Genomic DNA, 19965 nt, shown 5'->3' with positions numbered 1-19965 from the left:
TGTTACACTCATAAGCAGGCTGAGTTGGCAGCTCCAAGCAATTAGTACCTTGTTAATTTTATGGTGATAACTAGTACAAATCTATGATATTCTATAAAGCCTTAATAGATATTACCATAAATCATAGCCATCTTTCTCCCGTGCTCTTCATTCCCAGAAAGTACTTACAATTCATGGGAGGAAGTGAGCAGGCTGCAAAGCATCAGAGAAGATGGAGAAGGGAGATAGATAGGATTTTCTCTGAGATAGATAGACAGAGCAGCTTGAAGACCCTCACACCCCATTTGCAGCAGAGACACGGGCAGTGTCCACCCCTAGTAGAATGGTAAGTTCAACCTCTGGAGAAGGGGAAGGATGGAAGCTGGTGACTTCTGGCACCAAGAGGAAGGCTCCTGCCCCACCTAAGGGCTTACAATTGCAAAACAGGTTCACCGCCCTCAAAGTTGAAGAAGACCCACATGTACCTACAAGCAAAGGACCTGGTCCACCTGACCCTAAACCATGCAAGACCACCAGGAAGAAGTGGCAAGTTATAGTAATGGGTCAATCCCTGCTGCGGGGAACAGAGGCACCCATCTGCTGACCTGACCTGTCATCTAGAGAGGTTTGATGTTGAGGATTTCTTGGTTGGGCGAGGGCATGTGAGCAATCCAGCCTTTAGCTGAGAATGAAGCATAAGTTTACAAAGTGCTGAAGTGGACAAGGACGCTGTGTCCTTGTACGCTGGGAAAAGGAAAATAAGAAGAGCCTGGCAAACAACTCCTGGATGCCGAAGAATGAGCTAAGTAACTGCTGGACACCTCGTGAAGAAGCTTGCACAGCCAATAGAGGATAAGATAGCGTCGCGTGAAACGGGGTATTGTACCAATTAGAGTATTGTATAAGGCGCATGCACAAGCGCATAAGATATATAACTGTGTCAAACATTGTAGTAAATGGACTTCACTTGATCACATTGGTCTGTGTGTGATGTCCCCTGTGGATCCTCCGCAACATTTGGTGCCCGAACAGGGACCCTCAGATCAGCACTTTATCGTCTCTATGAGAATTTCTGGTGCAGCTGAACCGACGAGGGAGCGGAGGAGCCGGCCGAGAGTGTTCCTGCTGCCCCGGCAGGATGGCATGAGCTTCAGCTAAGCTGGGAAGACGAGGAGGCGCGCGCAAGTGAATAGAAGCTTGAATCTCGCCCTGATCAGGTGAGCGGTCGGAGAAGGAGATGGGATTGGACAAAGAGCAGGAAGCAGTCCTAAAGCTCCTTCGATATTTTCTCTCTGAGAGAGGGCTGAAATGCGATAATTCTGTGATAAAGGGGTTGCTTTTATGGGCTTGGAAGAGAGAACTTATTCCGAGTACAAATGTCGCATTTGAAGAAGCGACCTGGGATAATATAGGCAAGGCGCTGTGGGACGCTATTAGAAGCGGGGGGGATAAGGCAAAGGAGGCAAACAAATACGCAGCGCACTGGAAGGTAATTCGAGACGTGCTGCAGGCAATGAGGGCGGACCGGCAGGCAGCCGCCGCTGTCTGCGCGGCAGTGACCCCTTCTGCTGCCTCCACGGCTGCCGCGTCAGCCTATCCCGCTGCAGTTAGGGGGACACTGTCTACACAGCTATCTATATCCCCCCGAACATCCATTTCTGCTAATGCTGAGACGCCTGCACAGACACAGCCTTTGCCTATACCCAGCCAGGTCGCTGGCGCCGAAGATATCCCCCTGCCTGTTACTCCGCGAGAAGCGGAGGAATTAGGGGGGGGCGATTGTCGCTCGGCAGGTCCGGAGCCGACAGACTCGGAGGTGGTGAACCAGTTACAAAAACTGACAGTACGGTCAGAAGAACCAGAAGTGAGGGGGAGATATTCATCCTCCCGAAAGGGTGAGCCGAGAAGGCAAGAGACCGAAGATTTTGGCCGTATGCCAGCCCCGCTTTCTCCCTCCCCCTGACCGACCGCCCCTCCGTCCGCCCGCCCGCCCGCCGCGGCGTGTGTCAGCCGGCCACGGAGCGGCCGCCGCCAGCGCCCCCGCCGCCGCCGGCCCTCGGGCAGCACCGTCCGCGCCCCCGCCACCGCCCTTTAATCCATCCCGCCTCTCGAAGCCGAAGCCATCCGCGCCCGCGATCGACGCGGAGCCGCCTGTAATAGCCGCTGCAGACGAGAGGGAGAGGCATTGGAGGGGAGTAGTAAAAAATGCCCTTGTGGAAGGGACTATGCTCCAAGCATTCCCAGTTGTTGTACAAAATAATGGACAAAAAAGATGGGAGGCGTTTCACTGGAAAGTCCTTGAGAAATTAAAGACTGCTGTGAGTCAGTACGGAATCCGCTTATTGATACAGCCAGTAAGAAACCCTCAGTCAAGTGTTTTAATTGTGGTAAACTTGGACACATTAAGAGCCAATGAGGAGTTTCTGCTAACAAAAAGACGGTGCAACAGTTGTAAGAAAGATAACCATACCACCAAGAATGCAGGAAGAAGGGAAACCTTACACCGAGCACGAAGGCCCCTCGCACGACGACACAAATGCAAGGGGCTTGGGCTGCCAGCCCTCAGGCAGCCTCGCAACTGCCAGATCCGCCACTGCAGGGAGCTCCGGAGTGGACATGGAAACTGCAGTAGACATTACGTTGGTGGATGCAGGAGTCCACTTGGTGGATAGCAACATAAAGGGACCATTGGGGTTTGGGCTTGGTGCATTTTTAATGGGGCGATCTTCAACAGCTCTAAAAGGAATTCTGGTAGTCCCAGGGCTTATTGATGCAGATTATTGTGGGACTGTGAAAATTATGATTCATGTTTGAATCCCTCCTGTTTCTATTCCTAAAGGTACCAGAATAGCACAATTAGTTCCATTCAGGTCGTGTGTTCCGAACCCAGGTGAAGTACAACGTGGAGATGGTGGATTCAGCTCCACAGGGGAACCGCAGGTATATTTTGCCATGGACATAACAAAAGGTAAACCAGAAAAGGTAGTGCAATTGGAAGGGCCTGACGGAGTTATCGTCAAGAAACCGATGACAATCGATACAGGAGCTGATGTTACGATTATTTCACAATATATTTGGCCTCCATCATGGCCATTGATCAATCCAAATTTTGGTATTGCAGGGATAGGGGGCACACAAGCCACCTTAGTCAGTCAGCTACCCATTACCCATTTGTGTTCCCCGACGGTGAGCACGTTACGACACGTCCGTATGTCATGACTACCCCAAAGGAATTGCTTGGCCTCATAGGCTGTGATTTATTGAGCCAAATGAAGGCAATGTTAGTGACCCATCCTTTTTAGGAGCGGCCACTGAGGGGCAGCCAGTCCTGAAAATTAGCTGGAAAACAGATGAGCCTGTTTGGATTGATCAGTAGCCACTACATTCTGAAAGGCTGCTAAAAATTCAAGAGTTAGTTGAGGACCAATTGAGAGCGGGACATGTTGTTCCTTCTACTAGTCCATGGAATACACCAATATTTACCATTCCCAAGAAAACTGGGAAATGGAGACTGTTACATGATCTCAGAGCTGTGAATGCAGTGATGCACACTATGGGAGCCCTGCAGCTGGGTTTGCCGTCTCCAGTTATGCTTCCAGAAGAATGGGATTTGTTAATTATACATCTAAAGGATTGTTTTTTCACCATTCCCTTGCACCCAGATGACGCTGAACGGTCCGCCTTTTCGGTACCATCGATTAATAAGGCAGAGCCCTATAAGAGATACCATTGGGTCGTGTTACCGCAAGGAATGCGCAATTCCCCCACGATGTGTCAGGTGTATGTGGCCTGGGCATTAGAGCCTGTAAGAAAGCAGTTTCCTCAGTTAATCATTTATCATTATATGGATGACATTTTGATAGCGGGAAGGAACTTGCCACAGGATGAAATTTTAACTCAATTGCAGGACATCTTAAGCCATCGCGGAGTAATAATTGCTCCTGAAAAGGTGCAAAAGGCAGCACCTTGGAAGTATTTGGGGTGGCACATAGATGCTAGCAATGTTAAACCTCAGAAGGTTCAAATAACATCAGAAATTTCAACGGTGCATGATGTCCAGAAGCTTGTGGGAGATATCCAGTGGGTGCGGAATCTTTGCGGTATCACTAATGATGATATGGCCCCTTTGGTAGAACTCCTGGGTACGAGCGCACGCGCAGATGAGAAACGGGAAATGACAGGAGAACAGCAAAGAGCCTTAGAATATATATCAAAGAAAATTGCATCTAGCTTTGCATCCAGATGCAACGAGGATTTACCGATCATGTTGATGATCATTAATACAGGGGACTCTCAGAGACAACACCCTTATGCAGTAATTTGTCAGTGGGACACAAAGCGCTCAGATCCCTTGAGAATTCTGGAATGGGTCTTCTTGGCCATGCGGCCGGACAAATCTATTGTAACCCGATTGGAATTATTTGCACAACTGATCATTAGGGGAAGAACGAGGATTGTAGAGATTGCAGGGACGGAACCAGAAATGTTACTAATACCTCTGGTAAAATGGTATTTGGAATGGGGAATTCGGCATTCTGTAGCGTTACAAGTGCCATTAGCGGGGTTTGGAGGTACGATAAGTAATCAATATCCAAAGCATAAGTTGTGGTCACTATTGGAACAGCAAACCTTTGAGCAAAAACCATGGAGGTCGGAAATACCTGTACACGGGGTAACAGTGTTTACTGATGCTGGGAAAAAGACAGGTACGTGGAAAGATGCTAACGATCAGTGGTGTGACCATGTTGAAAAGGGAGAGCCTGGGGATTCTTCACAGATGTTAGAATTAAAAGCGGTGATTTGAGCACTGCAGCATTGGGCTAAGGAGCCGCTGAATATCGTATCTGATTCTCTTTATGTAGTTGGGGTGGTACAAAGGATGGAAAGAGCAATGGTAAAGGAGGTCACAAACAAAAGATTGGGAATGTTGTTTTTGTCATTACTACGCTGCTTGAATTCTCGGAGTGTAGAGTATTTTATAACACATATAAGAAGTCATCAAAAATTACCAGGTTTGTCAGAGGGAAATGACAGAGCTGACCAATTGGTTGCAGCGGCATGGGAGCCTCCTCCAGGGAATCGTTTTCAACAAGCATGGCAATCACATGAGTTCTTGCACCAACCCGCTAGGATGTTAGCAAAGCAATTTGACTTACCACTCACTGATGCCCAAGGCATCGTTAAAGCGTGCCCCCATTGTCAAAAGGAGGGGCTGGGCCTGGGCTGTGGGGTTAACCCATGTCATGTGGTTTGGTGCAAAGCGTTATGTGCATGCGTGTATTGATACCTATCCTGCTGCCATGTGGGCCACGGCACAAACTGGAGAAAAGGCCTTACATATTGAATGACATCTTCACGCTTCTTTTGCAGTGCTGGGTGTCCCTAAAGAAATTAAGACGGACAATGGCCCGGCCTATGGTTCTACACGATTTGCTCGATTTTGTAATTTGTGGGGAATTCACCATGGTACGGGTATTCCACATCTTCCCACAGGACAGGCTATTGTTGAACGGGCCAACCAGACCCTAAAGAGCATGCTGCAAAGACAAAAGGGGGGAACCCAGGGCTTACTCCCAGAGGAGTGATTGGCCAAAGCCTTATTTGTGCTAAATTATCTTAGATTGACAGGTGATCACAAAGACCCACGAATGGTAGTGCATCATGCTCTTTTACAGGCGGAAAGGACGCAACAAAGTACAGGAATCATGGTAATGTATAAGGACCCTGAGTCCGGGCAATGGTGCGGACCCGCAGAAGTAAAACTTACTGGGAGAGGGTATATGTGTCTGCTTACAGATCGAGGCATTCGCTGGATCCCGGCTAAGTGGGTCAAGCCATGGCTTCGCACTGATGCTGGGTCCGGAATCGTCCCAACAGCAACTGGCACGGTACCGGCGGGTGCTGGAGCCACTGATCCGACAGATTCCGACTAATAGAGTATTACACTTTAGAGGACTAGCGGACATTGAGTCCTTAAGAGAGGTTTTTGGTTAAGGCATTATAAGGAAGTATATGATTTATCGCTTGTAGAAGACTTAGGACAGCGTGCTTTGTTGTATATAGAACCTGCATTAGGTAAAAAGTGTGTTAAGCATAATTTGATTAAACATAGTGTGATTATGGGAAGACAGTGTGGGGTAAATGTAAAAGTTAGCCAAAGCCAAAATTAGGGGTAAGGTCATGGTTTTACTTAAGAATCTAGAAACAGGGCAATGGGAAGGTCCATTTCCATTAATAACCTGGGAACGAGGTTATGATTGTGTTTCCACAGATACAGGCCCACGACGGACTCCCGCTCGATTTGTACGACCATCATCATCTGGAACATCCTAGATGGTGCGGCAATATGAATACCACCTCAGCCAAAAACTAATGTATAGGTCACCTTGGCCAACATAACAGGTCAAGATTCTCTGTGCATTGCAACCGCATCACAAAGCCCATGAACCAATAGACAGGATAGCTATGACTCGTGCTGCGCGCCTGGCCAGCGAGCGCATGCGTCATAGGTTGCAACCGAGGCGGATTTTGGCACCCGCTGGCCATGTGTGCTGAAATCCGTTCCTCTGCAAATGTATAAATACCGGGATTTTCCGAAGAGCATCGGGCTGGTGTACGGCAAGGTCATCGTTGCCTCTGTGGGGATGCCCACGGAAAGCTGGCACCTACTGATTGCTGGGCTGAGTTCGTGGAGCAAGACAGCACAAGAATGTACGGATGGTTCATCTTCCTCATAGTCCTCATGGTTCGGGTCACTAGGGATAATGGGTTGGCTTAAAGAGTTATGGGCATTGTTGTAGTTATTGTGATTTTAGCTATTGTAATAATTTTACCTTGTTTAGCTTGTTAAGAAAAAATGGCATCCCAAGTTATTAAGCAAGCCTAGATTGCTCAAAAACAAAAAGGGGGAATTGTTGAGGATTTCTTGGCTGGGCGAGGGCATGTGAGCAATCCAGCCTTTAGCTGGGAACGAAGCATAAGTTTACAAAGTGCTGAAGCGGACAAGGACGCTGTGTCCTTGTATGCTGGGAAAAGGAAGATAAGAAGAGCCTGACAAACAACTCCTGGATGCCGAAGAATGAGATAAGTAACCGCTGGACACCTCGTGAAGAAGCTTGAACAGCCAATAGAGGATAAGATAGCGCCGCGTGAAACAGGGTATTGTACCAATTAGAGTATTGTATAAGGCGCGTGCATAAGCGCATAAGGTATATAACTGTGCTAAAAGTTGTAGTAAATGGGCTTCACTTGATCACATTGGTCTGTGTGTGATGTCCCCTGTGGATCCTCTGCGGTAGTTTGATGCCTGCTGGGGCTCAAGATCCAGGATGTTGTGGAGGGACTGCTGAAGCTTGTCTGGCGCTCTGACTACTACCCCCTGCTTTTCTTCTGTGTGGGTACAAATGATACTGCCAGGATCAAAAGTGACTACAGAGCTCTGGGAGCACTAGTCAAGGCCATGGGGGCCCAGGTGGTGTTTTCCTCAGTCCTGCCAGTGAGGGGAAAGGGCACTAACAGAACAAGTCAATAATTGGCTGCAGAACTGGTGTTGGCGGCAGGGTCTTGAGTCTACGACCATGGGACCCTGTTTGCTTATCAGCGTCTGCTTGGGAGGGATGGCGTCCACCTCACTAAGCAGGGCAAATCTATTTTTGCCAATAGGATGACTGACCTCATAAGGAGGGCTTTAAACTAAGAATGACAGGGGAAGAAAAGGGTGACCAGCAGTCCTGTGAGGGAATGATGGACAGGGTCGATGAGGAAAGGGCTTGGGGTGGTGTGATGGGAAGGGATCACAAAGTCAGCAAAATGAGGCTTGGGTGGGGTCACCTCCAGCACTTGCATGTAAGCGAGGAAGTGTCTACAAGGCATCATTATGCAGAAATCCCCCAAATGCTTTCCAGGAACTCAACATCATGGGGTGTGTCTCTGAAGTCTCTGTATACTAATGCACGTAGCATGGGGAATAAACATGATGAATTAGAGATCTGTGTACAGTTGCAGGGCTACAATCTTGTTGGGATCACGGAGATGTGGTTGGTTGGCCCCCATGACTGAAGTGTTCCAATGGAGGGATACAGCCTCTTTCAGAAGGACAGGCTGGGAAGACGAGGAGGGGGAGTTGCCTTATATGTGAGAACAGCTGGAATGCATGGAGTTTTGCCTGGGGATAGAAGAGGAGGCAACTGAGAGATTATGGGTTAGGAATAGAGAGTCCAGGTGAAGGTGACATTATAGTGGGTGTCTGTTATAGGCTGCTAGACCAGGAAAAACAAGTGGATGAAGCCCTCTATAGATGGATAGGAGCAGCCTCACATTCACAAGCCCTGGCCCTCATGGGGTACTTCAACCACCCCGATATCTGCTGGGGGGGGGGTCAACACAGCAGGGCATAAGCAATCCAGGAGGTTCTTGGAGTCCATCAATGACAGCTTCCTCCTCCAAGTGATAGAGGAGCCAATGAGGAGAGGTGCTCTGCTGGACCTCATACTCGCCAACAAAGAGGGGCTTGTTGGGAATGTGAAGGTCAAGGGCAGCCTTGGCTGCAGGGACCATGAGATGGTGGAGTTGAGGATCCTGAGGGCAGGGAGGAGGGTGAAAAGCAGGCTCACAAGGACCTCAGGAGAACAGACTTTGGACTCTTCAAAGTTCTTCTTGGAAGAGTCTCATCGGATAAGGCCCTGGAGGGAAGAGGGGCCCAAGAAAAATGGTTGATATTCAAGGATCACCTCCTCCAAGCCCAAGAGAGGTCCATCCCAATGAATAAGAAGTCAGGCAAAAAAGCCAGAAGACCTGCATGGATGAAGAAGGAGCTCCTGGCCAAACTCAAACAGAAAAAGGAAGCATACAGAGGATGGAAGTAGGGACAGGTAACCTGGGAGGAATACAGACATTGTCTGAGCATCCAGGGATGAAGTTAGGAAAGCGAAAGCCCAAATGGAATTGAATCTGGCCAGGGATGTCAAAGATAACAAGAAGATCTTCTATAAGTATATAGGTGACAAAAGGAAGACCAGGGAAAATGTGGGCCCGTTACTCAACAAGAGAGGGGACATTGGTTATACAGGACATAGAAAAGGCTGAGGTACGGAATGCCTTCTTTGCCTCAGTCTTTACTAGCAAGACTGTCCTTCAGGAATCCCAGGCTCCTTGGTGGAGCAAGGAAGATGTACCCTTGGTGGAACAGGATCAGGTCAGGGAATACTTAAGCAAACTGGATGTACAGAAGTCCATGGGCCCTGATGAGATGCACCCACATCTGCTGAAGGAGCTGGCTGATGTCATTGCAAGGTCACTCTTGATAATCTTTTCTTGATCATGGTGACTGGGAGAAATGCCTGAGGACTGGAGGAAAGCAAATGTTACACCTGTCTTCAAGAAGGGCAAGGAGGAAACCATTTCCAGGTACATGAAGAACAAGAAGGCCATCAGGAGTAGTCAGCATGGATTCACCAAGGGGAAGTCATGCTTGACCAACTTCTGATGAAATGACTGTCCCTGTAGATGAGGAGAGAGCATTGGCTATTGCCTACCTTGACTTCAGGAAGGCTTTTGTCACCATCTCCCATTAGATCCTCATGGAGAAGCTGTTGATGTATGGGCTGGATAAGCAGACAGTGAGGTAGATCAACAGCTGGCTGAACAGCTGGGCCTAGAGGGTGGTGATCAGTGGCACAAAGTCTAGTTGGAGGCCAGTAGCTAGCAGTGTACCCCAGGGGTTAATATTGGGTCCAGTCTTGTTTAACATCTTCATTACTGATCTGGATGATGGGGCAGTGTGTACCCTCAGCAAGTTTGCTGATGACATTGAACTGTGAGGAGTGGATGGTATGCCAGAGGGTTGTACTGCCATCCAGAGGGACCTTGACAGGCTGAAGTTGGCTGACAGGAACTTCATGAAGTTCAACAAGGAGAAATGTAAAGTCCTGCACCTGGGGAGGAACAACCCCATGCACATTACATGGTGGGGGCCACCCAGCTGGAAAGCAGCTTTGCAGAAAAGGCCCTGGGGGTCCTGGTGGGCACCAAGTTGAACATGGGCCAGCACTGTGCCCTTGCCACAAAGGTGGCTAATGGTATCTGGGGCTGCATTAGGCCTAGATAAGAGAAGGCTCGGGGGGGGGGAAATACATTATCAATGTATATAAATACCTGAAGGGAGGGTGCAAAGAAGAGGCAGGCAGGCTCTTTTCAGTGGTGCCCAGTGACAGGACAAGAGGCAATGGGCACAAAGTGAAACACAGGAGGTTCTGTCTGAACATAAGGAAACACTTTTTTACTGTGAGGGTGACTGAACTCTGGAACGTGTTGCCCAGACAGCTTGTGGAGTCTCCCTCCTTGGAGATATTCAAAAGCCACCTGGACATGTTCCTGGGCAATTGTCTCTAGGTGGCCCTGCTTGAGCAGGGGTGTTGGACCAGAAGACCTCCAGAGGTCCCTTCCAACCTCAACCATTCTGTGACTCTGTGAAAAGTACTGATTTATTGATACACTGATGGAATTTCAAATGAAATTGATTGCAATAAATTTTTTTTTTTAAACACATGCAATTCCAATACTTTGCAATGGAGCCTGAAACACTATTCAGAAACAGATATCTGGGTAGAGATCTAAGAGAGAAAGAGCGCATGTGAAATTATTTATGGGAAGACCTTTTTTGTCCTAGACAATTTAAATGTCCCTCTTTATTGGACAGATGCTCAGTGTGGTAGAAGATATCTGACTCCATTTATATACTACTGCTGTTTACCTGATTCTCACAAAGATTTGGACCACCATGGCAATGTAGCAGAATGCAGAGCGTCAGCTCTGCACATCTCCCAGGAGCACCATAGCAAAGTCTCAAGCCCACATCCTGCAAACATTTATGCACAAGCTGAACTTCATGTACTGTGATTAGTTTCCCTGACACCATGTGGGTTTCATTGCAGCACACAAAACCAAACACAGACTTATGTATTTTCAGGATCAGGACCTAGTTAGCACTAGTCAGCTGTGAGTTAATGCTTCTGTACTTAATATGCAGCTTACTAAATGTGAGAGAATTCTGTGTTTGGTACAGTTTGGGGGGTTGTTTTTTTCACAGAACACCATATATGTTGCTCCAGCATTATTGCTGAAAGTGAAATACTGTGCAGTCACTGATGTTTGTTTGTTTATAATGTTCAATGCAGCTGGGAGTGGAGGTACAGGAGCCTCATTTAAAAGCACGTCCTTTTATATAACATTAGAGAGCTCTAGTGGACATGTTGCCCATTTGTGATTCCCTAGTGGCTTCTGTTTTTCACAGGAATTAATGCATCTATATAACATCTTTCTTGTCCTGATCAAGTATCAGCAATTTGGTGACTATTTAATGCATTCCATTGCTTATGCTATGCCAGATTATTCAAATGCCCTCTGGTAGAAGAGATTATGGGTTATTTCTAATTACAAAATAGTGCCACACAACAAAATTATGGTAAGAGAGAACATCAGGAATATATAATAAAAATGCAGAAAAATGCCTCCTGCTGCACTGCAGGAAGATCTTTGTGGATTGTGCTTAGTGCAAATATCAAGCCGTGGATTACTGTTAATGTTCACAAGACAAATAGGTAGCCTGGCATCAGTCTTTACACCCTTTGAAGTCCTGCACATACATATGCATGCACATACCCATGCACAGATCAAGGCAGGTGCCTATTATAGTATTTAAGCTATGCAAAGCTAGAGGCAAAGATTTCTGACCTAGATCATATGCCCTTAAACTATAGTTTGTGCTGTGAAGCTAAATCAGTCAGGATATGGATACGGATATTACTTAGTTGCACATCCAACGCTCACCAACTGCACTGGCAATCTTTACAATGACTTCTCAGAGAAACAGATCAGGCTTCCAGCAGCACTTCAGAAATGTATGTACAAGTTCACAGCATAAAGAGGTAGAAAGAACCTTCTCTGAAACATTTAAAGACCTTAATGTACAAGTGAAACATAGTAACTAGTGCAGTTACTATTAATTACAACATTCTTTAGATATTTTTTCAGTTATTTGCCGCAGTGTTGATTGCTGCTTCAAAAATCAGCATTTCATATTGTGGTGCATTAAACCCAGCCAACAGCCTCTTTCTCACTCCTGGGACAGAGAGAAAATAGAAGGAAGGCGAGAAGATTCATGGATCGAGATAATGACAATTTAAAAGGGAAAGCAAAAGCTGTGTGTGCAAGCAAAGCAAAAAGAGGAATTCATTCACTACTTCCCATCAGCAGGTAGATATTTAGCCACATCCTGGGAAGCAGGGCCTCAGCATGCATAGCAGTTGCTTGAGAAGACAAACACCATAACCACAAACGTCTTCCCTTCTTCCTCCTTTCATTGAGCTTTTATTGCTGAGCATAATGTCATATGGTATGAAATATCCCTTTGGTCAATTTGGGTCAGCTGTCCTGGCTAAATCCCCTCCCAACCTCTTGTCCACCTCCAGCCTACTCGCTGGGGGAGGGGGGGAAAGGAAAAGAAAGCCTTGACACTGTGCAAGCACTGTTCAGCAATAGCCAAAACACTGGTGTGTTATCAACACTGTTTTATCCACAAATGCAAATATTGACTTCTGGTTCTGACCCAGGATGTGTTTTATCCCAAGAATACATTAGGTGCACAGGACTGGCCAAAGACCACTGAAATTAGTGGAAAGACTACCGGTGACTTTGATGGAATACAGATTGAGCTTTGAGCCTAACACTGCTGAGTTCATTGATTCATCACAAGGGCTGAATTTGGCTTTGACAGATGTAAAGCAGTTGTCCTGGTTTCAGCTGGGATAGAGTTAACTGTCTTCCTAGTAGCTGGTACAGTGCTATGTTTTGAGTTCAGTATGTGAAGAATGTTGATAACACTGATGTTTTCAGTTGTTGCTCAGTAGTGTTTAGACTATAGTCAAGGATTTTTCAGCTTCTCATGCCCAGCCAGGGCACCTGACCCAAACTGGCCAACAGGGTATTCCATACCATGTGACGTCCCATCTAGTTTAGGAACTGGGAAGTGGGGGCAGGGATTTGCCGCTCTGGGACTGGCTGGGTGTCGGTCGGCGGGTGGTGAGCAATTGCCCTGCGCATCATTTGTACATTTCAATCCTTTTATTACTACTGTTGTCATTTTATTAGTGTTATCATTATCATTATTAGTTTCTTCTTTTCTGTTCTATTAAACCGTTCTTATCTCAACCCAGGAGTTTTACTTCTTTTCCTGATTTTCTCCCCCATCCCACTGGATGGGGGGGAGTGAGTGAGCGGCTGCGTGGTGCTTAGTTGCTGGCTGGGGTTAAACCACGACAGCAGTTCATCCCATGTACCAAAGTACTCCTTAACAAATTGCATACATTTTAACTCCACCCTTCTACTCCCAGGAATTTACACCATTTTTCTATTAGCACTGCTAAGGAGCCCCAGCACTTGCACCAAAAAAAAAAAAAAAAAAGAATGACTGAACTACATATAGGCATTTGTACTTACAGTTGTCTGGCTTGAGCTGACTTTTGGCAATTCCAAAGTACTGGGGATTTTCGATTATGGGAATCTTTGTCATCCCAATGATTACTGTATCAGGACCCCCCTCAGAAGAAGATGGAGTGTTACTGCCATTTGAGATGTGATGGAGGGGACTTGCTGAATCATCATCATTGCTGATAACTGAAGAAGGACCTAGAGTTAGGAACAAAGATACTCCTGTAACTCAGAACATTTTCCCTCCCTCAGACAATTTTTTTTTCTTTTTTTGACCAGTTTGTCCTCCGTCCTCCATCCTCCATCAGATTTGATGAACTCCTATCATTCTCAGAAATATGCTATGAAATACACACTTTAACTTTTTTACCTTATGCCCTACTCTGATCACACTGCAATAATTCCTTTTCCCACAAAGCTGGCAAAAATCTGCCTTCCATTTGAGGTGGCATTATAACATGACAACAGACATGGAGATGAGCTCATCCTAATGTGGGAAGCTGTATGATTCCTGAAGGACAAAATGGCTGAGAGGTAAAATCCAGAGGACAATTTGCACAGTTGCAGCAGGTGCAAGGCAGATGCTCAGAAGAGCAGTGGAAAACACTCTTCCCGCCCCACTGTGAGATCTGGGGTCATTTCACAGGGGCTTGTCCAGCCTAGGGGAACATTTCTCTGCCTTATGAGGCCCCATCAATACCCAAGTCTAGTGACCTTCCAGAAGGAGAGGTTTAGTAACTTAGTGACAATTTTTATTTTTTTCTCAGTTTGTACTTTGTATTTTTAATGAAAGCACCATGGAGCTAAAACCTTATATGAATGGCATCCTCAGAGGACACCTGTGTTTGTCCTGCAGGCAAAAGTGACAGGCAGGGCGACAGCAGTGTTCACAGCAATCAAAGAAGGGAGCAGAAGAGAGAACTTTGGGGAAGACAAAAAGCTGTGTTTACTCTGAGTCAACAGCCACTCCTTTGGAGCCCCAGAGAGGTTTTAGGTTGAACAGAAGAGGACAATGCAGAGGCAAGATGGGGATCTGAGTATCACCTGCACATAGATGGCATCTGTGTTTGCAGGAAAGTTAGGGGATGCAGAGGGAGAGAGGATGGAGACCAACAGCAAATCTTGTGGATGCTTCATGGAGGGCAGGAGAAAAGATGGGGAGGATATACCACACATACACAATTGAGTAACAAGATAAGAACCAGGACAGGCCCAGACACATCAGCCAAGAAAGGGCAGCTTTAAAGAAAAGAAACTTAGACTCTCTTACAGTTTTGTGGTTCACAGTATTATAACAAAAGCACTTTATCATTACATAGCATGGCTTAGGGGAATAAAACATAAATAATTTGGCATGTGGCTATTTCAACCATAGCTTTAGAGGCTCAAGCATATTCCCACTCCTATCCTGCTTTCTTTCTCCCTAATTGGTGTAATGGTGCATGAGGGAAATCTCATTGTTTGAAAAAGTACTTCTTCCACTGGCTTGAAACAATAGAAGTAATTTTTCAAATGCCTTGTACTTCACTGGAAAGTCACTGTTGACAAATGTAAGTGAAGCCTAGATATCTGCAATTTATCAAATGGAATACTAATACCAAGGCTGGTTTTGTCCTTACTGATTACCCAAATCCTCAAAAGACTGATTTTACTAGGAAAGCTACCAGGATTATGTTTTTCGTGAAGATTTTTCCAAAGTGCAGAGCCTAACAAACTGTTGGTCCTTCAGATGGCACACAAAACACATTTTTCAAGTGCATGTGAGTTTGTGTGCAGTAGAAATAGAGTGCAAACACATGAAAAAACTTATTCATTTTTTCTAGAGATTGTCCTTAGGTCTCCAACTTTCTGAATGTCAAGCTAATGGCACCAAAAAGCAAGCAAACCAATACACTTTTTCTTGGAAATGATGCAGTCTTTTTATACTAATACAGCTTTAGTATGAGGGTCAAATCCCTTCCCCTACAGCAAATGGGTGAATTTTCTTGCTATGCAATTAGAGGCACTCCTCTAAGTCTTTCATCCTTGCTATTCTCTGCTTCACAGGAGGAGGAGCTCTTTTGTCATCATTTGCTTCTACCATGCATACAGCAATGGCATGGAAAAGTGTCCATTACACATTTCTAGGACAGTAAAGCAGGATAATCAATAGGAACTCATAGCAGCTATGTGGGTACTTGGCTGCTGGCCAGGGTCAATTCACCACACTCACCTAAGCAGTCTCAGGCAAAAAAAAGGCTTGCAGAATCAGAAAGAACATATGGTTCTGGTTTGCACTTGGCATGGCATTGCTAGCATGTATTCCCAGACTTTAGTTTAGATGGTCACAATCACTGTATCCATTTACTTCTCCCTCAACCTAATGTGCTGACGATATAAGCAATCTACTGTATATGCATTTACTCTCTGAACTATAAAAAGATTTCTTGGAGGCCACCATATCACACATCCCCCTCGCCACTCATTTTTGTGCATCACACATCACTTGAATTATCCCTGAAGTTACTATCAGTCAAAAGCAGGACAGTGAGTGCATATCACCAGTCAGCATCAGCTCTGTTGGATTTTGAGCCCGTACTGAATCTTCTCTCTTTTTCCTTTTGGGATGGATGTATTTTTTCACTAGTTAAATACCTTGTTCTCAAAAAGAACTTACACAAGACTTCTTTCCCCATGAGACTCATGTATTTGCTGTAGATTCCAAGAAATTCTTTTTTTATGCATGATTAAAAGGCAAGTTTTATACTTCATCAAGAACAGAGACTCAAACTTTCTTGTTATCAAGCTAAGATCCAAGTTTCTTAACAGAATATACATCCTTTTAGCTCAGCTCTTGAATCCCTGCTTATCTTCCACTTCCTCTAGAAGACAACTCATCAGTCATGGTTTGGCACACTTTTTCCTGACTGAGATGCTACAAGCTTTATTTTGAATGCTCTTTTACATTCCTAAATTCAACGACTATAGGCAACTGTGATATTAAATAATGTTTATGCAATTGCATATTAAGACTGCAATTGCATATTATTAAGACTGAATAAGACAGCCCAGACTAATAGAAAGCAATTGTACCAACATTATTTTATATTATTGGTCTCTTAAATGCTGCATGCTGAATACAGGGCATTGAATTAAAAGGCATACATAGAACACAACAGAAAAAAAAATTCAAAGCTAGCTGAATAAGCTTCCCAAAGATAAACCTGTCTAGTCTCTCTTCAGGTGGTGGACCTGTTCAAAGTAATTTCAGATTCTTCTGCAAATTCATTCAGAGAGAGCTTATTAAAGTGATGCTCTTTGCTTTGCAGCTGTTGATGCTTTTAATGTGGGAAAGCTCAAGGCATGGTGCTACTATGCTTCCCCAGGAGTTTGGCTCTGTGGAGCAATAGCATTTCTTACCTCCCTCCACCTTCCAACCGACCCCTCATCTCATATCCCCATCCCTGCCAGCTCCTGAGAACACAGCCATTGGTGTTAGCCTTAGTGCTATCATCTCAATATTCACTGCCACACTCAGTTGCCAAACAAGTATTATGGAGTTAATATATACCATCATTGGTGATGAAAAAAACACAAGAATAAGATCACCCCAAGCAACATTATGCCCAAGTCTATCCTGCTGAAACACAATGCTCTTCACAGCTCAAACAATGCATGTCCCTCTATCCCAGTGACTAATGTGCAACACACTGAGCCAAAAACTACATTGTAGATGTTAAGTTTGTGACTCAGAAAACTGAGATTTGCCAGGCTTGGGTGTTTAGAGGATAAATAATTTCATGTCTTCTGACAGGTATCATGAATGTATTTAACTGATCTGCACCCACCAGTGCTTATTTAAGCTTGTATTATGTCACTCCTTCACACATCCCTTTACGCACAAGCCTAGAGCATTCCAGAAGTCATAATATCTGCAAGAGAGGTTTCTGACTATGGAAAACTCCCAAGGATCCCCAAAGGGAGCCCTTCATAAAGCCAGGTCTGTTGGGAGCTGATGGGATTCACCTAACCAAGTGGGGCAAGAGGGTCTTTGCCAACAAGCTGGCCAGAATATATAAGGAGAGCTTTAAACTAGATTTAGGGGGGAAGGGGATGGAGTTTTGAGCAACAGAGAAGAGCCAGGGGCTGATGATGTATTAGGAACCAACAGGGAAACACATGTGAAATGCCTCAAAGGAATTAAGGCTTGTACCTCTAAAAAGGTGACAAGGTCGACAGCCCAACTGAAGTGTCTCTATACCAATCCACACAGCATGGGTAACAAACAGGAGGAGCTGGAAGCCACTGTGCAGCTAGAAAGCTATGACCCAATTCCTATCACTGAAATGTGGGGGGACAAATCACATGACTGGAGCACTGCAATCAATGGCTATAAACTGTTCAGAAGGGACAGGCAAGGAAGGAGGGTCGGGGTGGTGGTGGTGGTGCCCTCTATGTTAAAGAATGGATTGACCACACAGAGCTGTCTTTGAAAAACAGCGATGAACAGGTTGAGAGCTTATGGGTAAAAATTAGGGGCCACGCCAACAGAAGAACCCTCGTCGTTGGTGTTTACTACAGGCCTCCTGATCAAGGGGAGCCTGTTGATGAAGCATTCTTACTTCAACTACAGGAAGCATCACGCTTGCAGGCCCTGATCCTGCTGGAGGACTTCAATCACCTTGATATCTGCTGGAAAAGTAGCACAGCAAGCTGTAAGCAGTCCAGGAGACTCTTGGAGTGCATTGAGGATAAGTTCTTAATCCAGGTGATAGACAGCCCAACCAGAGGAGAAGCATTACTGGACCTGTTGTTTGCCAACACAGACTAACTAATTAGAGTGGTCAAGATTGGTGGCAGCCAGGGCTGCAGTGATGATGCCCTGGTGGAATTCACAGTCTTGAGGGATATGGGCCAGGTGAACTGTAAAGTCAAGACCCTGAATCTTAGGAGAGCAAACTTTCAGTTGTTTAAGGAATTAGGGGATGGGACCCCCTGGGAAGCTGCCCTCAGGGACAAAGGAGCTGAATAGAGCTGGCAGCTCTTTAAGGGCATTTTTCTCAGAGCAGAAGAGCTCTCAATTCTCATGTGTAAGAAATCAAGCAAGGAAGGCAAGAGACCTCCTGCTCAAAGTACAGTGTAAGAAGGAAATGCACAGACAGTGGAACCAGGGACGTGTATCCTAGGAAATATATAGGGAAGCTGCCCAGATGTGTAGGGATAGAATCAGGAAAGCTAAGGCGCAGTTGTACCTGAATATGGCAAGGGATGAGAAGAATAATAAGAAGGGCTTCTACAGGTATGTTGAAAAAAAAAGCATGATCAAAGAAAATGTACTATCCCCTGATAAAAAAGACAGAACTAGAACTAATCAACATGAAAAAAGCTGAGGTACTCAACAATTTTTTTTGCCTCAGTTTTCAATGGCAATTGCTCTTCCCACATTTCTCGAGTCCCCAAATCTCAAGGCAGGTACTGGGGGAATGAAGTCCCTCCCATCGTGAGAGTAGCTCAGGTTCGAGACCACCTGAAGAACCTGAACATACACAAGTCCATGGGACCTGATGGCATGCATCCCAGGGACCTGAGGGAATTGGCTGATGTAGGTGCTAAGCCATTCACCATCATATTTGAAAAGCCATGGCAGTCAGGCGAAGTCCCCAGTGACTGGAGAAAAGGGAAATATCCCACCCATTTTTTAAAAAGGAGGACCCTGGGAACTACAGACCAGTCAGCCTCACCTCCGTGCCCAGTAAGATCATGGAACAGATCCTCCTGGAAGACATATCAAAACATATGGAAGGCAGGGAGGTGATTAGAGACAGCCAACAGGGCTTCACCAAGGGCAAATCATGCCTGACTAATCCAGTGGCCTTCTCCGATGGAGTGATATCAGTGACATAGATAGTGGATTGAGTGCACCCTCAGCAGCTTTGTAAATGACATCGAGTGGTACAGTTGATTCGCTGGATGAAAGGATGCCATCCAGAGGGACCTCGACAGGCTGGAGAGGTGGGCCCATGCGAATCTCATGAAGTTCAACAAGGCCAAGTGCAAGGTCTTGCACCTGGGTTGGGGTAATCCCCAATATCAGTACAGACTTGGGGAGGAATTGATTAAGAATAGCCCTGCAGAGAAGGACTTGGGGGTACTGCTGGATGAAAAAATGGACATGAGGCGGCAATGTGTGCTCGCAGCCCAGAAAGCTAAACGTATCCTGGGCTGCATAAAAAGCATGGCCAGCAGGTCAAGGGAGGCGATTCTCCCCCTCTGCTCTGCTCTTGTGAGAGCCCACCTGGAGCACTGCATCCAGCTTTGGAGTCCTCAGCACAGGAAAGACATGGACCTGTTAGAGCGAGTCCAGAGGAGGGCCACAAAAACGATCAAAGGGATGGAACACCTCTCCCATGAGGAAAGGCTGAGAGAGTTGGGGTTGTTTGGCCTGGAGAAGACTCTGGGGAGACCTTATTGCAGCCTTTCAATACTTAAAGGGGGCTTCTAAGAAAGACGGAGAGAGACACT

General features: G+C 45.9%; 1 protein-coding gene across 1 annotated transcript in view; it reads right to left on the bottom strand.

The window, feature by feature from the left end:
• LOC138683277 (BDNF/NT-3 growth factors receptor-like) overlaps window positions 1–19965 on the bottom strand; it is a 217751-nt gene that overhangs the window by 78748 nt on the left and 119038 nt on the right. The window contains exon 12 of the mRNA XM_069774874.1: window positions 13474–13662. Within this exon, the coding sequence (XP_069630975.1) occupies window positions 13474–13662 (189 nt within the window). The remainder of the gene's footprint in view (window positions 1–13473; window positions 13663–19965) is intronic.

The sequence above is a fragment of the Haliaeetus albicilla genome, chromosome W (assembly GCF_947461875.1).
Source record: "Haliaeetus albicilla chromosome W, bHalAlb1.1, whole genome shotgun sequence".
Taxonomy (NCBI): Eukaryota; Metazoa; Chordata; class Aves; order Accipitriformes; family Accipitridae; genus Haliaeetus; species Haliaeetus albicilla.
This window is presented reverse-complemented; position numbering and strand designations above follow the sequence as displayed.